This window comes from Saccostrea cucullata, unplaced genomic scaffold (assembly GCF_032062105.1).
Source record: "Saccostrea cucullata isolate Sc308-1 unplaced genomic scaffold, CSIRO_AGI_Scuc_v1 ctg7320, whole genome shotgun sequence".
Lineage (NCBI taxonomy): Eukaryota > Metazoa > Mollusca > Bivalvia > Ostreida > Ostreidae > Saccostrea > Saccostrea cuccullata.
In genome coordinates, this window is record NW_026929843.1 from 41,426 (window position 1) to 65,283 (window position 23,858).

General features: G+C 33.9%; 1 protein-coding gene across 1 annotated transcript in view; it reads left to right on the forward strand.

The window, feature by feature from the left end:
* Positions 1-13,540: 13,540 nt before the first annotated feature.
* Positions 13,541-23,858, forward strand: part of LOC134282308 (protein mono-ADP-ribosyltransferase PARP4-like) — a 30,950-nt gene continuing 20,632 nt past the window's right edge. The window contains exons 1-17 of the mRNA XM_062764712.1: positions 13,541-13,710; positions 14,210-14,406; positions 14,808-14,956; positions 15,198-15,338; positions 15,737-15,901; positions 16,179-16,316; positions 18,098-18,265; positions 18,612-18,760; positions 19,500-19,634; positions 19,845-19,943; positions 20,358-20,541; positions 20,999-21,140; positions 21,363-21,493; positions 21,837-22,061; positions 22,444-22,614; positions 22,925-23,035; positions 23,345-23,479. Of these exons, the coding sequence (XP_062620696.1) occupies positions 14,265-14,406; positions 14,808-14,956; positions 15,198-15,338; positions 15,737-15,901; positions 16,179-16,316; positions 18,098-18,265; positions 18,612-18,760; positions 19,500-19,634; positions 19,845-19,943; positions 20,358-20,541; positions 20,999-21,140; positions 21,363-21,493; positions 21,837-22,061; positions 22,444-22,614; positions 22,925-23,035; positions 23,345-23,479 (2,385 nt within the window). The 5' untranslated portion in view covers positions 13,541-13,710; positions 14,210-14,264. The remainder of the gene's footprint in view (positions 13,711-14,209; positions 14,407-14,807; positions 14,957-15,197; positions 15,339-15,736; positions 15,902-16,178; positions 16,317-18,097; positions 18,266-18,611; positions 18,761-19,499; positions 19,635-19,844; positions 19,944-20,357; positions 20,542-20,998; positions 21,141-21,362; positions 21,494-21,836; positions 22,062-22,443; positions 22,615-22,924; positions 23,036-23,344; positions 23,480-23,858) is intronic.

Here is a 23,858-nt window from a genome sequence, read left to right on the forward strand (position 1 = left end):
TGGATTTAAAGTAGTACAAAAGGTGTTTGTTTTCTTGCATCTAAAGACATGCATTAAACATATTGCAGTCTAGAATAACGTTTATTTGGTCCTCTGCATTAATTTAAAGATAGAATTTTGGATTTGGTATCCATATCAGGATATCGGAAACATTGAAAGAGATTCAAAAGGTAGAGGCAAACAAGGAACGGTGATACTTTTTACAATATTTCCCCCGATATATGGATTTTCATATCATTTCTAATCTTCTATCTAACATGCAGTAAATGTGAAATTTATGAGAATATTATTGGAGATAACCGGTTAAGTTTGTAAAGGTGGTTCAATTCAAAGGTCAAGGGATCAAATTTGGTGGTACCGAAGAAAGATCTTAATACAAGGAAAACGTGTGAAAAATTAAAACCAAAGTTAAAGGAAATCAAAGGTTATGGACGAGGTTAAACTTTTTTGCCAACAAATAGTTATTGACTTGATACTTCATTGTCCAACAATTTGCTAATTTTGATATTGCATATAAATAGATTTCGTACACAGACTGCTTGCTTTTTACATGTAGCTCACCTCGACCAAGGTTTAGGTCATGTCACATTCTCAAGTAAGTAAAAGCTCTACCTGGACCAAACTTGCAGGGATGGTGCATCTGGGGATGCACACTACCAGACTTACTTTTGATGCTGGATCTGACCTACATTTTATGTTCTAATTCGTTTCACTCAAACGAACATAAATTATTTACAATCAAAACAAGAACACTTGTCTATATAGGAATGGAAGCGCTTGCTTGCCAATATTTATTAGACGTAAACATTTACAAAAACAAGTCTTCGATGGTACCGATTCTCTACCTTCCTTCTACAATATATCAAAAATATTATTAATCACACATAAGAGTAAAAATGCATTTTAACACAATGCTTTTATATGTCCTCACTTTACCGATTAAAAACGAAATATAATGCATGTATGAATATAATTATGCTTCCCTCGCCGCCCAGGAAAAACCATAGATAAAAAACAACATCGATTTATGTTGAAAAAACTATGGAAACCTGTAAGTCCGCAGCAATTGCGAGGTAAACAAAATGAATGGCGGACTCATTCTCACAAACTTACGTAAGGGCCATATATTATAATGTACAATTACATGACTAGTTTAAGTAAAACCTATGCAAAATAAATGTAAGTTAGAACTATCTGTAAATACATTTCGACTATATGTAGGTACTGTGTACCATTACACAACAATCTTACATTTATATCAAATTTTACATAAAATTATTTAAAGCGACTAAGCAAATTGTTTCCCACCTTTGACATTAATCCGTTGTGTACTAAACTTTTAATTTTCTTGTAATGAAAACAATTGCTTTCTTTATCAAACAAAAGACAAGTAAAAAAGGTTGAAGTAAATCAGGGGGTGGGTGGGTGGGTGTGAATGTCGCAAAGCAAAGCCTTCGAATGAGTTAAAATCGTGATTGAAGTAAATACCTGTTCTACAGGTATCGACCTTTAAATACTGACCAATAGCTACTGCCGCTTTTATTAGCACATAATAAACAAAAGCACGTGTTCCTAGTACATATGATAAATTAATTTATGTTCTAATTCGTTTCACTCAAACGAACATAAATTATTTACAATCAAAACAAGAACACTTGTCTATATAGGAATGGAAGCGCTTGCTTGCCAATATTTCGAACATAAAGAAAGAGGGCTCTGGTTTTTCTACAAGCTCAAGAAGCAGTTAAATTTAATGATCATTTATATGAGGATTCTTTGCTAAACATTTTTGTAAATGTTGACCTTTCTTGCATTTTTCTTGATCATACGTGTGTTTAACAATTTCTGGTGGAAAATATATTTATTTATTTATTTATATTTTAATGTAAATGCAAACGTAACCTAAATTTTCCCAAATAAATATAAAACATTCAAAGTGTTTATCCAATTCTTATGTTGAATATATGTTTAGAACAATGATCCTTTTTAAGACAAGCTTTTGTAACAAAGCAACCAATAGCTTTGACGCTGGTACTGGAAGTAAAAAACTAGATCGTACTCACTTTGTTCAGGTCCGTGTTGCTTTTTCTATAATTGATAAAGAATAAGTATCATAAAATAACATCGAATCTCAAAAAAGTATTAGTTCAATTAACAAAAACATTCATCTTAAGCTTTCAAACATAAGGAACTAAACAAATCATATATCCGAGTGTTTAATATATTATTGACATGTATTTCACCATTAGCAAGATTGAACGTATACATATATTTCTTTTATAAGTCTTTAAGATTTTATTTTTCAGACATGACAAATGTCATCAGATGTAAATCATCATAATATGCGCTGTTAATACAGTTGTATTACCTTCAATTCATTTAATTTTTTTTTTTTTAATTGACCCAAACATAAGTATATTCTTTTAACTATATAGAACCATACAATTTATGTCTTATTCTTTATGTATATAGATTTTGATTTTACCATTGGCCAGATTGAACGCAAACATGTATATCTCCTATACATTTATAATTTTTTAAATAAAAACGACATCTTTACATTCCAAACAAAACAAATGACGATTGTTTAGCTTAAGTAATCATCATGATTTTCGCCGTAAAGCATTTTCCTTCAATTTTCTTGCCGAAAGTAAATAAGTTCTGAAAATCAATTAAAATTTTCAACAAGCCTTTAAAAATAAACACATGTACAAATATATCAATTTTGTATACCATAGTATCGCTGTAAATTATTTGCTGGCTGCATCAGACTGTGAACCAGAATTTATCATGATAACGCCACTGACAACATACTATTCGACCAGACTTTATCAAGCTGCGACGTGCTACACACAAGGAAAATGTATAGAACTCCACTGGCTGCGTCAATACGCACCAGGACTTCCACTGGCTGCAACATGCTATGCACCAGGACTTCCACTGGCTGCAACATGCTATGCACCAGGACTTCCACTGGTTGCAACATGCTATGCACCATGACTTCCACTGGCTACAACATGCTATGCACCAGGACTTCCACTGGTTGCAACTTGCTATGCACCAGGACTTCCACTGGCTACAACATGCTATGCACCAGGACTTCCACTGGCTGCAACGTGCTATGCACCAGGACTTCCACTGGCAGCAACATGCTATGCACCAGGACTTCCACGGATGGATCGTGCTGTGCACCAGAAACACCCTGGAAACTCTACTTGCGTCACATACGCACCAATATAAACTTCACTGGCTGTAACGTGCAAGAACATAATGTTAAATCTACTAGTTGCAGTATGTTTAGCGCCAGGATTACTATAAAGATTACTGTGCATTAAATGTATCATACATTATGAATCTTCATGTGTAGTAAAACCAAAACTTCATAACTGTGCAAAATTATAACTATTTTATAAACTTCTATTACAAAATACAATTCAGTACTGTTTTTCCATTATACTATATAAAGAATTTTTCACAAGTAAATTTTTAACGACTTCTAGATCACTATTCATTTTATATTCTGCGACAGTGTCCATGGATATGATTTTTATAACATTTTAAATTTCTTGAGCCTTTGGAGCGGCATTTCCATGTACATCTGATTTTCCAATTTTAACGAAGCAGTATCATAGATAACACAGATAAAGTATAATCACAACCGTTTAATGTTCGATGTAGATTCAAATATAGGGATATGAAAAACTTCCCTCATTCAAAATTTATAAATCATTACGATTATTTCAAAATAAAACCTAAAATAATAATAGTTAAGATATTTCTATTTATGACGTTGTGGTATTCCACCCCCAAAGATTATATATACAATTCTATTCTTGTACGCTCTTGAAAACTTAGACTACTATCTATACACTGAATCGAAAAATTCCTCGACACACAACAACTTCAACCGATTCATTATTTGTTCTCAAATATCTCATGTCTTTTGAAAACAATTTTTAATTTGCGTCGTAGTGTGATGAATGAAATCTAGTTTCTTCAAGTCATGTCCAAAAATAACTTTTTTTTTTATTTTTTTTATACATTTTATTACCATTTTAGTCTTGTAGAATTATCATAAAATAACTTACTTAACTGTTTGAATATAAAATCAATCCTGATGTCTTCCCACAAAGTTTTATTAAAATAGAAAATTAGGTGTTATGAGGAAGACAGATACATTTTAATAAAACAAAATTGTAATAAATTCAATAAATTGTATATATTTTCATTTTATTTAGTAAAATATGTATTTTGTTTAAGAAAAGAAACTCGTACATGTATAAGAAGAAAACAGATTGACTTTGAATAATTAGTGTCAGAATTTAACAAAAAGTACAAGTATTTTACAGTGTAAGAATTCAATTTGTCACCCAAGGTTTTCCTGTTTATTCAATATAAAACAGTTTTTGTACAAGTGAAAAAAAGGACTTTCTTTTACAAATATTGGCATGACCAGCTAATGGATTTCTATTGTATTTTGGTAAACAATTTACCTATGAGTTTTTAGAGTCAGATGTTCAATAAGTATGATAATCAAATAATTGCGTAATAGTGTTAATCTCTTTTGTGATTTTGTCTTTTTGTTAAGAATGCCTAAGGGTCTGAAGTCAAGCCCAGGTGTTCAAGTTTACTCAATTACCGTGGCGGTCATTTTTATGTCACGTGATCACTCTGTTTTTAATTAATCATCTTTATTTGGAAAATTTTTACAACTTTCGGCTATTCATTAAGAAATTCTAAATTTTGATTGGCTAAAATCCTGTAATCCAAAGACGCGGAATCGTCGGTGAAAATTCGCCCAAGCTTGGTCACTTTCATCGACGATTTCAAAGAATAAACTTCAGTTATTAAAAATATATTATTTCTTTATTCTTTGGATTTTTACAGGTATGTAAATCATATTAATTTTTAGTTAATTACCTCATTTTCTATTAAAGCAATTCTTTTTATGCTCATAAATAAATTTTTAAAATATTAAGTATTTTATTGATAAGTATTTTTATTTATTTCTTAAATTGATTCTAAATTTGAGCTTGAGTTAAGTTTCCCCTAAAGATTTTATCGTTGCACAAGTTTTATGCATAGTGGCCTCATTTAGAATTTGTATAGTTTATAGTTGTATGTTTTATTGTAATAAACGGGTTTAGCGACAGTCTCAAATAAATGTAGCGTTCTTAGAATTGTAATTTGAAATTTAGCGCCATTATATTCATTGCGCGCTCTTTAATATAAGGAGGTAAAAATGTTATTTGTTTACATCGAAAAGCGCTGGAAAAGTAAATTGTAAAATGACTTTAGAGATAAGATTGTAAGTACACAAGCTTTTGATTGTTATGATTACCTTTATATTTAAATGATTTTAGTTCGGACTAGTTTCCACTTCAATGATCTATGATTAAAGTTAAAAGAAAAGTGTAAAATAGAATGTTTTATTTCCAAATTTTCTCTGTTTAGTAATTCATGCTACGAGACTGTCCGCTGTAACATTAGTAGTTAGATTTATATTATATCTATGCAAGTTTAGATTTTCAATTAACAGAGGGATTTTTCCTAAATTGTTCAACCCTCTGTACAGTCACCAGGATTAATTTTAAAACATATTTTTATAATATTTTACATTGTATTTGTAACTGGTGACTGTTTGTTTATAAGATTATTAATACACACTTTCATCGACGATTTCAAAGAATAAACTTCAGTTATTAAAAATATATTATTTCTTTATTCTTTGGATTTTTACAGCCACCGTAGAGGGCAGTCCAAGCCAGGAAGTAGCCCCACGTGTAGAGCAGTCCAAATAAGGAATAAAGTAAAACTACCCCCCCCCCCCCCCCCAAGCGAGTGATTCCCCTAATAAACAAAATACAACACAAGTTCACGTGTAAACCCTAAATAACAACGTGACACTGAGCTTTTTCCCTTCTATCTTTCATTTAATAACGAAAAAATGAAATAATTTCATTTACAAGCAGTAGGCTTTTGTATTTTTGATTGATAGTATTTAACATACATCTATCTTAATCTAGTGGTTTTATCTAAAGTTTTTATTGTTTTACATGTAAAGCTGAGTGTATTGCAAAGGGAATCTGTCAAAATTAAGCTGAATTATAATCTCCCGACCTAATTTAACTTAGTTGTGAAATCAAATCCAAATCAGTTTTTTAGGGTTTGTTTTAAGCATATATGTATATGTACAAATGTATTCATACAGTATATCAAAGCCTGCTTTAGATTCTAGCTACTCCCTCATAGTCATAATCGAAATCATTTATCGAAGTAGTACATGTATTCTGTGTGTTTAAATGTATTCAAAACGTTTTCATTATAAATAACTTAAGTATTATCGAAAATACTTATCTTTTACTTCAATGAGCATCATGTACTCTCTGCTTATGCATGTAAAAGTCTGTTGAACTGTTCAGGCGATTCTGGACCTTTGTCTTCCGATGAGCAGTGGAAAATTCTAAGAAGATAGAGACATAGGTGAAATAACTTATCTAAGAGGTATCTTGTCTGTGTTTCCTTTCATTGTGTACTTTTATTTTTACAATAATAAATGGTTGATAAATTAATGCCGCGTTCAAAAACTTGAACTTAAATTATCACAAAAAACTGAAAACATTGTTTTCAAACTTATCTTTTGCTTCAATGGCCCTTTTTTACTCTGTTTATGACTGTGAAATCTCCTTTGACTGTTGATGTAACGAATGCTGGACTTCCCGTCTTTTATTGAGTCGTGAAAAGTCATAACTTCAGGTATACATGTACGTGTCTCGGGGTTGAGGATTCTCGGTCTGCATGCGTTATTCTGGATACTTTACTACGGGAACTGTGTTTAATGAACCGTCTCTGTAATTTCGATGGTAAACTGAATGTTTGAAGAGAATAGCTGTCTTTGTTGAATGCAATACTTTGTAGACTGGTCACTGGTTGTAGAATCTACTTTCTAAACAGGGATGGGCCTGTCTCCTTACAATTTTTGTCGTTAGGAAGTATACGTCTGAATGTCGCAAAGCAAAGCCTTCGAATGAGTTAAAATCGTGATTAAAGTAAATACCTGTTCTACAGGTATCGACCTTTAAATACTGACCAATAGCTACTGCCGCTTTTATTAGCACATAATAAACAAAAGCACGTGTTCCTAGTACATATGATAAATTAATTTCCAGATGAGTGACCAGGTTAAGGTTTTAGGGGCAAGTCCATTTCCAAGTAACAATAAGCCCTACCTGGACCTAACTTGCATCTTGATGTATCTTAGAATGGACACCACCAGACTTGCTACGTATACGGATGCTGGATCTGACCTACATTTTCCAGATGAGTGACGAGGTTAATGTTTTTGGAATAGCTCTGTAGTTGTGTGACCTGTTATGATTTTACTTGCATGGGTGATGCATCTAAGAGTCCACAATTGCAAACTTGCTTTGGATGTAGGAAATGAAAGATATCTTCTTTATTAGTGAACAGGTTAAAGATTTTGGTACAGGTCAACCTTAATTGAACTAAAAGACCTATTTAAAAAGAACTTGCATGGATATTATTTTCAGGATGCATACTGGCTATAAAAAATATGATGTGATATTTGCATTGCTTTTAAAAACTGATAACATTTGTCGAAATGGGTTTCGTAATTTTTGACTACCTATGCCTATGTTTTAACATCAAACAATTCAAAGCACAAACTTAGTCCTAATATCAAAATTTATTTTACTGCAAAGTGACTCAATTTTTTGATAAATTGGTTTGTTTAACAAATGTGTGGTTCTTTTCTTACCTTTCCAAGGACCAAAATAAAATATAAGTTTTTTTCTTACTTTTGTAGTGTGGTGATGTCATCATATATACTTTGTTACTTTGGTGTTAAATACCTGTGATCCACAGGCACTTGAATCTGTAATACTAGTATTTTGTAACTCATAGTATACTGAACATCTTCCAAAGGTGTAAATTCAACAGGAGATGCTGACGTGCATTACTTATATTTTTCCGTTAGCTGCGTTGCAAAATATATTGTACATAGGACTACCAGGACTAAGTGGGAAAAAAACAAACATTATAGTCAACATCTGTATTTTTTTAAAATATTTTTTCCAGAAAAATTAATTAAGATTAAATCTGAAAAGAGGACAAAAGCATATTCAGATTCTTTTTACACACAACACTTGTGGTTTTCCAATCACATTTTTGATCCAAAGGGGAAAAGGATGGGACCGAAAAGGCCTAGGTACAAATTCAGAATAACGTGAAAGTTCAAAAGAAGTTCCGAATACTAGATCGCCTAACCGGAAATCCTCGTACTTTTAATACTAAACAAGAATGAGGAAATGTCCGTAAATAAACATTGACTAAAATACAAACTATAATACATGTAAACGACGGCTTGTCACACGACCTGTGTTCCAATCTACGTAAGTATTGCAGTTTTTCATGATTTTGCAAAAACTTTATTTCTACTGACATGCTTTTTTTACTCATGTTACTTAATTTGCAAAACTCCTGTTCTGCTGTTCAACTTTTAGTAAAACAACACGGTCATGGAAACTTAATCCTTACATTCAAAAACTGAAAAAGCGGTGCGCTTTACTTCCTTTTTCGCATATTCATTTGCACGGGTATATTCACCGTATACAACGGGTAACGCGGGGGAGTCGCTTAAAAGTATGGGGGAGTCGTTTTCAACGTATGGGGGAGTAGATTTTCACCGCTTCGGAGTCAGAAGAGATGTGGGTCACGTCTTTTTTCGGTATTTATAAGATGTATTTACACAAAACAAACAGTCCACGGAAGGTAGCAATAGTTAAGCTTTGTCTTGGTCATTTATTCGTCAAGCATATACGTCTAGTTTTCTCAAACACTTTGAAACTATTCGACAGATTTCATATTTACGTTGATCGAGTGGTTAAAATGTGCATGATTTGCACAATCTACGGCTTGTGTAGGGATTCCGACAGTTAAAACTGCAAAAACAAACGTTCATCTTTAATATGCAACAATTAAAAAGTGTCTAGACTTTATAGAAATTAATAATAAATACATTTTCTCTTCAGACTGTAATGGTAACGTAGGGGGGAGTCGTGTCTGAAAAAACACAAAGTATGGGGGAGTTGCAAAATAAAGTCTAATGCAAAAACTGCCAATATATTTTTATTTATTCAAAGATATCTAGAAATCGATGTTTGGTTAATTCTTTTATAATTTGAAGTTTTGACAAGGGATTGTTTTCTGTGGCTTTATAGGTTCTAGAAAAAAAGCAGCAATATACATGTTCAATTAGATTATATATCTTCGGAGCACATATGCTAGGGAACAAGACCCCCCCCCCCTCCTAATATGTATTTTTCTTACATCTCAAAAATTCAAAAAGAATACAAACCCTCACTTTCATCATTGACAGCCTCTCCATAAAGACGACAACCAGATTTATGATATAGGAAATTTTGTAATATCAATCAGTATTTTCTTAGAAAAAGGGAAAGCTCTGGTGCGTCAGTCCCGCCCCTTGACTTTTTTTTGGGGGGGGGGGTTAAATTTTTATACATATGCTCTCAATTTGGTCCACATATAACATTCATAATCAAATCATTTATTTATCATTTAAAGTAACACATCGTCAGGCACCAACGAATTAGTACGCTAAATAAGAATATTTTGGATAATCTGGGGTTTATACACATATGTTAATATACATATTAACATCCTGAAGACGGGACTGCAATGCATATTTCCCCAAGCGCTGGAAATGTATGTCTACAATATGATAAATAAAGAGAGAAATGTAAAAATAATTAACTGCAAACTCTAAACAGATCAAATACCAAAATATTTCTTCACTGTATACATTTAATTATTTGATACCCTCCCTTAACTTTTCGCAGGTACATGTATATACAGTTCCTCAGAATATGACCCCCCTCCTTTTTAGCACTTTTGTGAATACATACAATGACGTATTGTTACATACCAGTAGAGGAAAACAGTGTGTTCTTTAAAAAAATATTTCAATAAAGTAAGAATTTCACACTTTAAAAACTTGTAAATTTCTTGTAACTAATATTTTAAATCATTGAAATGCACACCCATTAACCATTTATCAAATTAAAGACACGTAAATTGAAATAAAGAAATACATGTACTAGTATTCAAAAAGATGCCTCTCATTATATTTGTTTTGTGTTCCCTGATTATCCATGCGGCATTTAAACTGCAAGTTGACATACGTGTACATGTATAATGAGCACAAGTACATGAAATGTTCTTTCGCAGGCACGAAATTTTTGAAAGGGGCGACCAGTACTATATTCATAGAAAGGGTTCCACAGGCAACATGCGTTTTGTCGGACCGATCGAAGAACCAAACTGTTTGCCCGAGGCTGTTAGGCCGAAGGCACATAGTTTTTGCGGGGTCGACAAAACGCATTTTCGACCGAGAACACATTCGATAAATGATTTGTTATAACTTTTACTGTTTACTATGATATTACTATCATGAAATTTTGTTTGCCCGAACTGCAGTTTAAACTTGGTCATTTCCGTAAATTTCTGACAGCTGACCCCACCCACACTGCAGTGCAATATCTCATCGACAGGTCCAACATCTCGCTCCACAGTCAAGCAGTGATTTATCTGACCGCTCAGGAAAACAGTATAAAGAAAGACTATATTTTTTTAGCAATTTTTTTTTTACAACAACAATTTTTCAAAAGAATGACAAAAAAAGAAAGGAAAAAAAAAAGAATTATAAACAACTTACCTGAAATTTGTAACAAGCAAGAAAAATGGTTTGTAGAATGAGGTTACAATTTTATTTATACATTAGGAAATATAACTATTCTGCACCAAAACGTTGTCCAGAAGGTTCTTCATACTACGTGCCTGTTTCGTGAAATTTTTATTCCGGGTAAGGGCAAAGTCTGAAGCTCTAATGATATTAAGAGCTATAAAATATTTAAATATCATGTCCTCATTCCAAAATATATTCTTTAGAAGAATTTATTTATGTTATGTTTGAAGGAATGTGGCGAAGCTAAAGTCCCCTTTCCTAACCCCTACCCTCTTTTCAATATTTATAGTTTTTTCTTCGACATTAACTGCCTAACGGTACATGTATTTAATTTAAAGTGCTGAAATTTTTGAAATATGCCACTGCTTATCCGTGCAGAAACTAAAACAATATATTTCCATTTCTAATTTTTTTTCTCTGCGATAACTCTTTGAAATTTGTCGGAGTTTATTCCTTGATAATTCTGCCGGAATGTTAATTAGGCAGGTCGATAGGTCAGGAGCTAAGGAGGCCTAAAATGCATGCAAATCTCGTGCGCATCTGTCTCTGTGTCTGACGCCAAGGAGGCAAAATGTGCATGCAAATCTCGTGCGGCTGCCTAGGTGTTTGACGTCATTGAATGAGGACTATTGAAATTGGCATGGAAGTCCTCATGTAATTTAAATATATATTAGTGTATTTTTTAAAGTGATAAATGGGATAATTTAAGCATAACGGGCTTCGCCCATTATGCAAATTATTCCATGTTTCCCACTATTGTTGATGCCCTGGCATACTCTCCTAACTAGACAGTGATTCCTTAAGTACATGTAGTAAAGTATATGAAGTACTGGTATATGCATGCTCATGTACTTCACAATAGGGAAGTTTTACTTGTACATATTGCATATATTGAGCAATTTTTTTAATGCATGTTACATTTTACTAATATTATTAAAAAAGTGTAAGGAAGCCTTTAGCAAACGAAAAGTTGAAAATTAAAATGATAGTAGTATTCAACTGTGCGACTCCCCCATGCGTTGTGTTTTTCCAGAAACGACTCCCCCCTACGTTACCATTACAGTCTGAAGAGAAAATGTATTTATTATTATTTCTATAAAGTCTAGACACTTTTTAATTGATGCATATTAAAGATAAACGTTTGCTTTTGCAGTTTTAACTGTCGGAATCCCTACACAAGCCGTAGATTGTGCAAATCATGCACATTTTAACCACTCGATCAACGTAAATATGAAATCTGTCGAATAGTTTCAAAGTGTTTGAGAAAACTAGACGTATATGCTTGACGAATAAATGACCAAGACAAAGCTTAACTATTGCTACCTTCCGTGGGCTATTTCTTTTGTGTAAATACATTTAATAAATACCGAAAAAAGACGTGACCCACATCTCTTCTGACTCCGAAGCGGTGAAAATCTACTCCCCCATACGTTGAAAACGACTCCCCCATACTTTTAAGCGACTCCCCCGCGTTACCCGTTGTATACGGTGATATTGTTACGCAATACCATTGCGCTTTGAAAAACCACGCAGTTCGTCAGTTTGTAAGAGATAGGGGAATACCCCTTCCAATTTTGGAAAAATGGACTAGGGACTGAACATTAGGACTATTTTGCACTATCCTAATGCAAAAAATTAAAAGGTAAATGCTTTTCACTTTTGTAATTTATTTTAAGTCAATTAAAAATTCATCTTTGCAAAACTTTTCTTTTTTAGACCTTTTGGAGGATACACTATTTTACTTCTTTTAAAACCCTGTACTTTTTGTAATTCTGGGTTCACGGTGGATGGGTTCAATCACCAGTGGCCAGATAACCCTGTACAATGTTTAGAAACACCAGAGATCTAACATTTAACACTCATGCTTAACAATAACAGTGAAACCTGCCGTGAAACCTGTCTGATGAGAGGCCTGCAGGGGAAGAGCCTGGGTTGGTGTCCAGTTAGTGTGCCTACACCTATTGAAGAAGGGGAGGGGGTATGGTGGTATGACAGATTTGATTTTGCCAAGTAGCCAGATGGCTTAGTTTAGAGCATTGTATGGACCTATTCGGGGGTAGGGGGCTTTTTCCCCAATTTCTCTCCCATAGGAGTCAATGCATGTTCATTGCAAATCAGAATCCTGGTTATAGCACCAGTAATATAGGAGCATAGCCTAAAATGTATTTACAGACCAGGATTAAACCTGAACCTAAACCTGGGCAAAATTGGAAATATCCTTACCAGTTATGTGTTACAATCAAAACAACAAAAGGTATTCTGCCTAATGGTGATCAAACATCTTACTGGAAACACAGATTTAATTTGTGTCCAAATCCAGATGAGCTGTTTTCAATTATACATGAATGTATGACCAAAAATCAACTATATTTCAACCCAAAATATGTGGCTTTAACAATAATACAAGATTTACTTATAATTTTAAGAATGAAAGCATTATAACTGACAAAGAATTTTTTTCTAGGAGATGTAGCTAGCATCAGTACATACAGGAGCATAGCCTCACTATTTACAACTCATAACTAATTGTTTAACTGACTGTTACAAGTGGAAAGAACTTGGAAACAATCAAATGAGACTAAAAATAGAGGTTGCATAAATTGCAAACAGATTGTTCAAGTGTCAGATAAGACCATTTTCACCATGTTCACTATAGTTGTATACTGTGGAAATGATAAAAAAAAAATTCAAAATAAATTGAATCTTTGAAAACTTGAAAAACTAAAAATATGACCTTTAATATTTGTCTTTATTACAATTGAGGTAGGCGTGTTTAAACAAATCGTCATGACAACAGAGGGCGTGTTTGCTGGTTGTCAGGTTGTCCTTGACCTCAGCACCAGCGTCGGTTTCAAGAAGAAACAGGAAGTCAGAAAAACCATAACAAACAATGGTGGAATTATTTCCTACATTGTATAACAAAGAAGGTATGCATATCAAATTAATACTAAAAAGAGGGTTATAAATTTTGCAAGTGTCCATGTTATTTTCACCCTTTTATCATGTTTATATTTGCTAACAATTTTGCCCCATTTGAAATTCCCAGTCACAGTTCAGTTTAAGAATTTTTTCTGTACTCTTTGAATACACTCCATTTAAATTTGCTCACTAGTGACAAGGGTGAAAGGGGCATAAAAAAGGGGCACAAAAATTTCCCTGTATACAGTTTATAGTAATTTTCTGCATGAATAAAGTGTCTAGTTTTGTAAAAGTGTTGAAGTGTACAAAACTGATGATTTAAATTGTCCATAATGTAGCAGAAAGGTTTTAAAGTTTTTTTAATCCCCAGAAAGAAACTATGCATGTTTTTGCATTTGGAATAGGGGATTTTAAGGGGCCCAAGTTTATAGGACAGCTGAGAATCTTGCTTAATGAAAGGCATTTTCTAAGATTTATGCATTCAGAATACTGACTTTTCTTACAGAGTACTCATGTTGTGCTCAACGATCCAGAGAAAGCTGACGTCAGCTACAAATGTAAAATGGCCGAGAAATTCCGAATCCCAGTGGTGAGCCTCGATTTTATATTTGACTGTGTTGACCAAGGGAAGCAACTCAACACTGATGATTATCTCCTTGTGGGGAAAACAAAGGCTCAGGAATTCAGCAGCGGCAAAATAATGGGTAAGGACAAATAAAAAATGAAAATAGAAACTCAACAGCTGTTTTTGACTTTCTGCAGTACAGGAAGGAAGGTTGGTTGGTCATTGTTTTTTTTTTACATCCTTATTAAATTCTGGGTTGTTAATTAGTTGTTAAAACTGCAGGTTTAGATCTGTATTTGGCTTTACAAGGAAGGAATTGGTAATGGCTAAAATAAATTTCCATGTCAGGTTCTTTTTTGTACAATTCTAAACATGAAAAAAGAGAACAGATAATTTTAGAAAGATCAGTTTTGATATTTTGATTGATGGTTGATTAAATTTTTATTGCAAATTAATAACAATAAAAACAACATTTTAATATTAAATAAACTCTTTGAATTCATCAAATGATAACACTATTATTTTTTTCTTTTTGAAAAGCTGGAAAATCAGGACCTAAACCTGAGGGGAAAAAGAAGAAAATGGTGTCTAGTTTTAACCCCAAGTCTGTGAAAGTTTGGCAGGAGGGGGATAAAAACATGCCCCAGTATGACAATGGGAGTGATCTGGCCAAATTCGCCATGCTTCAGGTCAGTTATAAACTGAAGATGCTCTAGGAATTCAAAATTATCATAAGTGATTATCTTATGTTACATTTACCAAGTTTTTAGGAATTACTCATCTGCATAATTTTCTGTAGTAGGGAAAATAGGTCTTGGTATATTTTTTCGATGATGTTGAATTGAAATACCAGTATATTTATTTTTAGACAAATCAATCTAATTTATGAATAATTAAGGTTCCTAAGAGATATTTCTATGTATTTTACAGAAATATGACAAGAAGACACAAATAACCCAGTTCTGTGTGCTGGAGATTCATGTATCAAAAAGAGTTATTCCCCTTGACAACAAGGAACAGTCTCCTAGGTTTTGTATCTGTTCTCACCAGGGCAGTGTGCAGGAAGTACAGGTGTGTAGTACCAACATATGAAACAAATATAGGATTGTCAGTGGTTTATTGTTCGATATAATTTTTATCCAATGAGTTCTGTGTTTTCTTTTTATTCACAAGCCTTAAACATGTTAAGGTGCATAAAGATTCCTTTTATCACATGCTTTAAAACATAGGCACATAGCTATTAAAAGTTTTATGAATCTTTTTTATTTTTTCTAAATTTCATAAGAAACCCTTTTGGGACGTTCACATCTCGAAAAAGAAATGTCATGTGTAACTGAAATTTAATGTATAAAAGGAGTAAACATGATAATTGAGCTTAATAAATGTACTTAAGCTTCTAACATTTTAATACATTTTGAATTTTGGAGACCGGGATACAATCACAGATTATTTTTTGCTTAATTTTCCAGGACAAGCCAGGTAGTGGCACTAGAGAGTTCCGATTTGTACAGACGTCAGAGGAAGCCCTGAGTGTGTTTAGCGCCCTCTATAAACAGATGACAGAGTCCCCAAATAGCATGACTGTCTGTCGGAAACCCCCATGTCAGCATATCGGATCAAAGAAATTTCAAAAGGTATATCATTCTTCAGAATGATATAGAGATGGACTAGAGCCATTGATACTGTATGCAATGTATCTTTTAACTTTATATATCCTACTGGAAATCATATAATCATACCGTGTTTCAAAATTATGAAATACAGTTGACTTTATATGTAGCTGTGAATATATCAATCAAGTAATTTTTACTTTCAGAATATTTTTATTCAGAGTGCAATTATGGTACAGAGTTTAAAAATATGATGTGATAAATTGAATCTTTGAATTAATATTTTTCTTATAACATTCAGATGATGGTTGAGTATGGTATGGAGGATACAGAGTTATCTACCCCTGTGAAGGAGCTGATGCATCACATCTGGCAGGAAGCCGGGGGCGAGATAGAGGAAATCCTTAGTAGTCCACTACAATCACTAAAACTAGACCAGGTCAGTAGGTCAAGGTCATAACAGACCAGGTCAGTAGGTCAATACAGTCACTGAAACTAGACCAGGTCAGAAGTTCAAGGTCATAACAGACCAGGTCAGTAGGTCAATACAGTCACTGAAACTAGACCAGGTCAGTAGGTCACTACAGTCACTGAAACTAGACCAGGTCAGTAGGTCACTACAATCACTGAAACTAGACCAGGTCAGTAGGTCACTACAATCACTGTCAGTAGGTCACTACAATCACTGAAACTAGACCAGGTCAGTAGGTCACTACAATCACTGAAACTAGACCAGGTCAGTAGGTCACTACAATCACTGAAACTAGACCAGGTCAGTAGGTCACTACAATCACTGAAACTAGACCAGGTCAGTAGGTCAAGGTCAATCAACTCACTGAAACTAGACCAGGTCAGTAGGTCACTACAGTCACTGAAACTAGACCAGGTCAGTAGGTCACTACAGTCACTGAAACTAGACCAGGTCAGTAGGTCACTACAGTCACTGAAACTAGACCAGGTCAGTAGGCTACTTCAATCACTGAAACTGGACCAGGTCAGTAGGTCAAGGTCATTACTAGGGGTGGATATCGCCAGAAAAACTATATTGCGATATATTGCAATATTTGATGGCATATTGCGATGAATATTGCAATATATTGCTTTGCTGTCCATTTCATGTAAAGTTTGAAGTGAACCGAAAAATAGTGTATCTATAAACTTAAAATACCATATCTGATCATTTCACGTCAGATAATGTTTGCTGTTCACTGTTTATTTAGTTCCCTGTCAAAGTGTCTTAGTTATTTGTGTAAGAAATCGACATATTTTTCGAGTAAAATTAAGACAGTCGACATGTTCTCCTTTTCTTAAAAAAATAACTTCGTAAAAATTCAGAAACTGTTGTTTTATGTCATATCTCAACTTTTCTTTTCTTTTTTTTTTAAACGTGGTATGTGTCCTCAGACATAGGAATCAGAATATTTAAGCATCACAAACCTACACTGGCTAAACATCGTTTATAACATTTTTTTCGTCCGCCATTTTGATCAAGAAAAGTACGAAACCAGAGTATAAGTTTTCTGGAAAAAATTAAGTGTTGTTGAATTGAATCTTCAACATAATCCTTGTGATGATTGTAATAATTAATCCTTTTAATTCCATGCTTACCTTTTACACACTGTTGCAATGTCTATTTACTAACAAAAACAAACTTTACAACTGCAAATACACCATATTTAGCATTTGTGTAATACTTCCGGTTTGCATATCGTCAATACCGGTATTGAAAAAATATATTGCAATATATTATCGTTGGGTTTAATATTGCAATATACCGATATATCGATAATATTGCACACCCCTAGTCATTACAGACCAGGTCATTGGGTCACTACAGTCACGGATACAATACCAGGTCAGTATGTCAAGGTCATTAGAGACCAGATCAGTAGGTTAGTTATGTCACTGAAACTGAACAAGGTCAATGTAATTACAGATCAGGTAAGTAGGTCACTACAGTCACTGAAACAGATCTTTATGTGAGGTCACTATAAATATATCATTAGCTTCATATAGTTAGTGAAATTGTGACAATAGATTCATTTGTTATTTAAAAGTCTGTAGTTGAGCAACAACTAGTCAAATTTCATATGTAAAAGCAGCAGATTATCATCATTAATTTAATCTGTCATCCATATTTCTAACTTGACAATGCAAGATTAACTTTTCTAGAAAACTCCTCAAACCATTTAAATGCTAGATTAATCACTTCCATTTTAGGTTGAGAAGGCGACGGCCATTTTGTCTGAGATGAAGGAGAACCAATCAGATGAGAGTAAGCTACAGAGTCTGTTTACCGAGTTCTACTCCACGCTCCCCCACAATCCCCAGCACAAGACCACGACCTTCACCTTGTCATGGCTGGCCAGGAAACTGGACCTTTGTCAGGTACAATGTGTTATTGAATTAGTTGCATGTCCTTGATATGGAATTTCTTTGTGCTAGGAGACTAGGATCTGTATTCTGACATGGAAATCAACAATGCTTTATTTACATGACTGTACTACATGTACTATGTAAGAAAAAGACAATCATTTATGCATTACTTGAAGTGTCTTTGACTGATAAAAAAAAAATTGTTAAAAAAATTAATTTTCATAATGTTCAATGTACATGTCGATTTTCTTGAAGCCGACACATGTTATGTAAGAACAGTACCTGAAAATGTCTATTAAAATAACAGGCTAATATTATATTGAGACAGTCTTGAGATGATGTGGTTTTTGTGTTGTAGCTGATTAAGGACGTGGTGTCCGTGAGTGAAGCTACAGACTGGTCTACAAGGGGGAACACGGAGGCCCAGTACAAAGCCCTCAGATGTCAGATATCTCACGTTCCCGGGGGTCTACCAACACCAGTCAAAAACGTTCTCAATCTTAAGGAGTAAGTACAAACCTGTATAGTAGTCAGATATCACAAGTACAAAACCCTCATATGTCAGATATCACAAGTACAAAATCCTCAGATGTCAGATATCACAAGTACAAAACCCTCAGATGTCAGATATCACAAGTACAAAACCCTCAGATGTCAGATATCACAAGTACAAAACCCTCAGATGTCAGATATCACAAGTACAAAACCCTCAGATGTCAGATATCACAAGTACAAAACCCTCAGATGTCAGATATCACAAGTACAAAACCCTTAGATGTCAGATATCACAAGTACAAAACCCTCAGATGTCAGATATCACAATTACAAAACCCTCAGATGTCATATCACAAGTACAAAACCCTTAGATGTCAGATAACACACACATCCCTGGGGGTCTTCCAACACTGGTCAAAAACATCCTCAATCAAAGTAGTATAAGTATGTTCAAACTTGTAATTATAGTAGTCAGACAAGATAATCTCTTGAGTCTGTTAGTGTTAAAGACAGTCAAAGATTATCATATTAAAAATTAATATTAGAGTAAAGTGGTGGGAAGTGGTAAAATCTCATAATTGGTGATTAGTTTCTTGTAACATTATTGCTTATCTTACTGGGTAAGTGTGGATTCTGAAAGGCCTGAATGTTGAGTTAAAGCCAAAATGTTATCCAACCTAGATGGCAGCTAATTTATTGTAAATGTCACAGCTTCATATTTTGTGTACCTATTGCTTACTGTTTGTTTCAGTGAAGATAAGTTAAATGTACAGAATGTTTATGCCGTTCATCGTCCTGGTGAGAGTGAGGTGTTCCGGGCAGACTTAAATTCTAGACTTCTCTTTCATGCATCCAATGTGGAAAACTTTGTAGGAATTCTCTCCAGGTAATGAATGCTAGACATTACCTTTGATGCCAGTTGAAGCATATTCATTTATGTAATGTTCATGTGTAACAGCATTGAAAACTAGATATGGGATAAAGTGAGCTTGCCTGCTATTGATAAATTTATTCTTGACTAGATCATTTTTTGCTTTATTAACAATTTAAACTTACAAGCACCCAGTATTGACTCTCTTGATTGGATATTTATCAGAGGTCTCCTGATGCCAAAGGTCGTCGTCGATGACTACGGAGGGAAGAGAACAGACCCGGGAATGCTGGGAAATGGAATCTATTTCGCCAGTTCTGCTAGGTTTGTTTATAGTAATGACAATGTAAGATTTATTTAAAAACAGAAAATTTTACTTGAAGTGATGTATTTCAATCAAATGCCAGTGTCAGGATGTATATAAAATATTTCGAACAATCTCATATTGCAAATTTATTATATTTAATGAATGATAAGTACTGTACCCACACTATTGCTTTGGACAACCACAAAATCAAGAAATAAGGGAGGATAAAGGGAATTCTAAAATATTCTTACATTCATTTGAAAGTTATTAAATCATTATTTTCTTCTCATGTTTAAAGGATAGTTAGCTTAATTGCCATCCAGTCTTTTGAAAGATGAACTTTAATTGTCACAGTAGGAATATAGAACATAAATAATTAATGTCTTAATTAAAAAGCAAATTCATGATTTATGTTTTCATTCTTTGTCCAGCACAAGCATAAAATACTCAAAGCCAAGTAAAACAAGGAATACAAGAATGATGTTGGTAAACCTGGTGGCTCTGGGGAATACCCTGGATGTCTATAAATATCAGCGGGACCTCACAGAGCCCCCTAGTGGCTACAACAGTGTTCATGGAGTGGCGGCGACGGAGGACTTAGAATCAGATTTTACGGTGTGTTAATGAAGTGATGAGGTTTCCTCCCCAGTTACATGTTATAGAAATGATAAGGATTTTCTTGTGACTGAAGTAATTTTAATATATTTTTGAAATAGAGTGATGGACATTTTTAAGGCAAATTGTCATATGTAAAACAAGTACTAGTGTTATATAATGGTGTAACCCCCCCCCCCCAAAAAAAAAAAAAGAGTGTCCCCACAAACACCCCCTCTCTTCAGCCTTCATACCCCCCACCTATTCTTTCTAGAATCATTTATTTTCAAAATAAAATTTGAAAAAAAATAAATTGCCACCCATGCAGTAACAGTTTGATGTTTGAATTGTACAAGTCAGTATTAAGATGACTTCAGCATAAATGTGCATACCAGTGTTACACTAGAGTGAATATCTTTGCCTGCTTAACTTTGATACCTTGTTCCTCTTGTGTACATTTTCTCCATTTTTGTGACAGGATGATGAGTATGTGGTGTACAGTACAGACCAGCAGATGTTGAGTTATCTGGTGGAGTTTACCGTGGGAGGGGAGATACCAGGGGAGTTATCAATGGAGGAGGAGATAGAAAGGGAGACAACTGACTCAGATACAGATGTCGGTTAGTTCAGTGTTTGATCTTTTGTTATACAATATGTCAGGTACCCTATAATTTTATTACATAATTTTGCTAAATATACATGTACAATTCAATATAGTTTGATAAAATTTTAAAATTGTTTCTAAAGGATTAGTAAAAAGTGTTTATTGTGCCCTCTGACATTCATAAAAATCTCTTCATGATGAAAGTGAATACATATACAATAATTTGTTCATTTTTCAGATATCAGTGATGTGAAAAATGTGACTGACCCTCTGACCAAGGTCAAGGTTGGACTGGTTTCCAATGATGACACGCCTGTGTCCCTCATAGAAGCCCACATCAGAGCCAAACTGATTGACCTGGCAGGAGAGGTAATGTAGGCCAAAGTGAATTAGTCAAACGTGAACGTCCTTTCTTATTATTAAGTTCCTATTATGTTTTATCAGATAAGAGATTACTTTGCAGTTCTTTATTTTACATTTTATAGATACTCAATATACAAAGATACTCAGATTCAAATATGACTCCATTTATAAACATGAATTTAGTATTGTATATAACCTTGTTTGTGTCAGTTTACGCTTTATAATCTGCGAAGCTTTTTAGATATTACATGTAACTGATCAGAGGCTAGAATACGTCAAACAAAGTGAAATTATTAGATTAATATTTGCAAGTTTGTTTAATACCTATTCTTCTGTATGAAAACAACAGGTAGTGGTTCTACAAGAGTACCATAACAGTAGTGACAAAGCTCTGGAAGCAAAGTACGTCTTCCCTCTGGATGACATGGCCGCCGTCTGCGGATTCGAGGCTTTCATTAACGGTAAACACATCATAGGGGAGGTGAAGGAGAAAGAGACCGCCCACAAAGAATACAAACAGGCCATCAAAGAGGGGCACGGGGCGTATCTAATGGACCAAGATGAGGAAACGCCAGTAAGTCAGAAATCATGGGGGAAAATCATGAATTCAAATTCCTTGGGCTTTTTGTCACTGTTGTGGGTGAAAAGCAAACAATTACTAGGTACATGCATTGTCAGTGAGTTTTATTTGTTCTCTATATTCCAATGAACAGAGAACCTTTAATTAACAAGGATTAATAATAAGATTTTAATTTCATAAGATTTGTGTCTTTATATGTCTCATAATGATTTTATATTGATCATGAGCATTTGTTATCATGCATTTTTTTGAATTATGAATATACCAGGTATATTCCGTTAAGTTTTTCGTTGAAGTAATATGATAACCTGTACATAGTTTAATTGTTGGAGTAATATGGGAGCTTAATGTATCCGCTTCTTTGGTCTATTTATAGGAGGTATTCACAGTGAGTGTGGGAAACCTCCCCCCTAAGGCTACCGTCATCATTAAGATAACCTACGTCACAGAGCTGCAGGTCGACGGGGAACTCATCAACTTCCGACTCCCAGGCAGCGTGGCGCCATGGAAACAGAAGTATGTCGACGCCCCAGAATTCAAAGACAAGGTTTGTGCATTTTAAAGGAAAAGGAATGAATACCTGCAGTTTTTTGTAGATTAATTTATTAAATTCATTGAAAAACATTGAATCAGAATTGTGCTTTTGTATGAGAACAGATGATAATACTAAGGAAGTCAAACTATAGACTGAAATGTTATTGAGTATTTTTTCAGAAAGTTTGGTTTTTATTTTGTCATGTTGATATAACTTGTTCCTTTTTCATGTGCGTGGTAAATCATACTTCATTGTTTAATTGATACACAGTGCTAAATGATATGAGGAATGATTATATTTGATGTCTGATTTTCCTCCTCAGGACTGGGATACAGTACAGGTTGAGGACACAGACTGCAGTGTACAGGTTTATGTTGACATGCCTTTTGACATCAGAAGTCTGGAATGTCCTACTCACAAAATTCTTGTAAAGGTAAAACCCTCACACTACACTTGTCTGGTGAATTTTAATGAAAAGTACAATGTACTATTGCATTAGACCTATGGCATTTTATTATTTTCACATCTCCAGAAAAATAATAGTGAAAGTGATAAAACATTTCTTTTTTAATGGTTAATATTATGAAACAGTGTTATATCAAAATGATAATATGGTGATGGCACCTTAAAAATTATACCTTCTGTTGTTAGTGCAATGAGTACAACCTCAGGAGGATAAATAAAAAGTACAATAAATAAATACACCAGAGGGTGAGTACATTAAGGGTGTTGTATTCTGTAGAGAACGGCCACTAAAGCCACGGTCGAGATGAAGGAGGACCAGACAATAGAAGATGGCTTCCAGCTTCTGATTGGTCTAGCTGAGATCCACGTACCCAGGATGTGGGTGGAATCCGACGAAGGCCAAGATTCACAGGTATTCTATTAAAGTTGTGTATCATTTTACCTTGGGCGTATTATTTCATTTGAAAGATAATAAGCTTGATAAATGGTTAAATGCATTAAGTACAACTGCAAGTAAAAGGGATTTAATGAAACTTACCCTTTGAAATTGATCATATTTATTTGATTAAGAGGATAATGATGATTTATTGTAATGTTTTTTAAAAAGCTTAAATTAGATAGAAGACATATGCGTTGCATTAGTGTCAACTTCCTTTTTCAGCAAAGCATATATTAACTTGAAATACATGTATGGTACAATTCTGCAGAAAGTCTAAGATAAATGCATTTTGGTTTATTTGAATTGAATTTTTAATGACACCGAGGCTAGTCTCACAAAATTTTTACTGAGT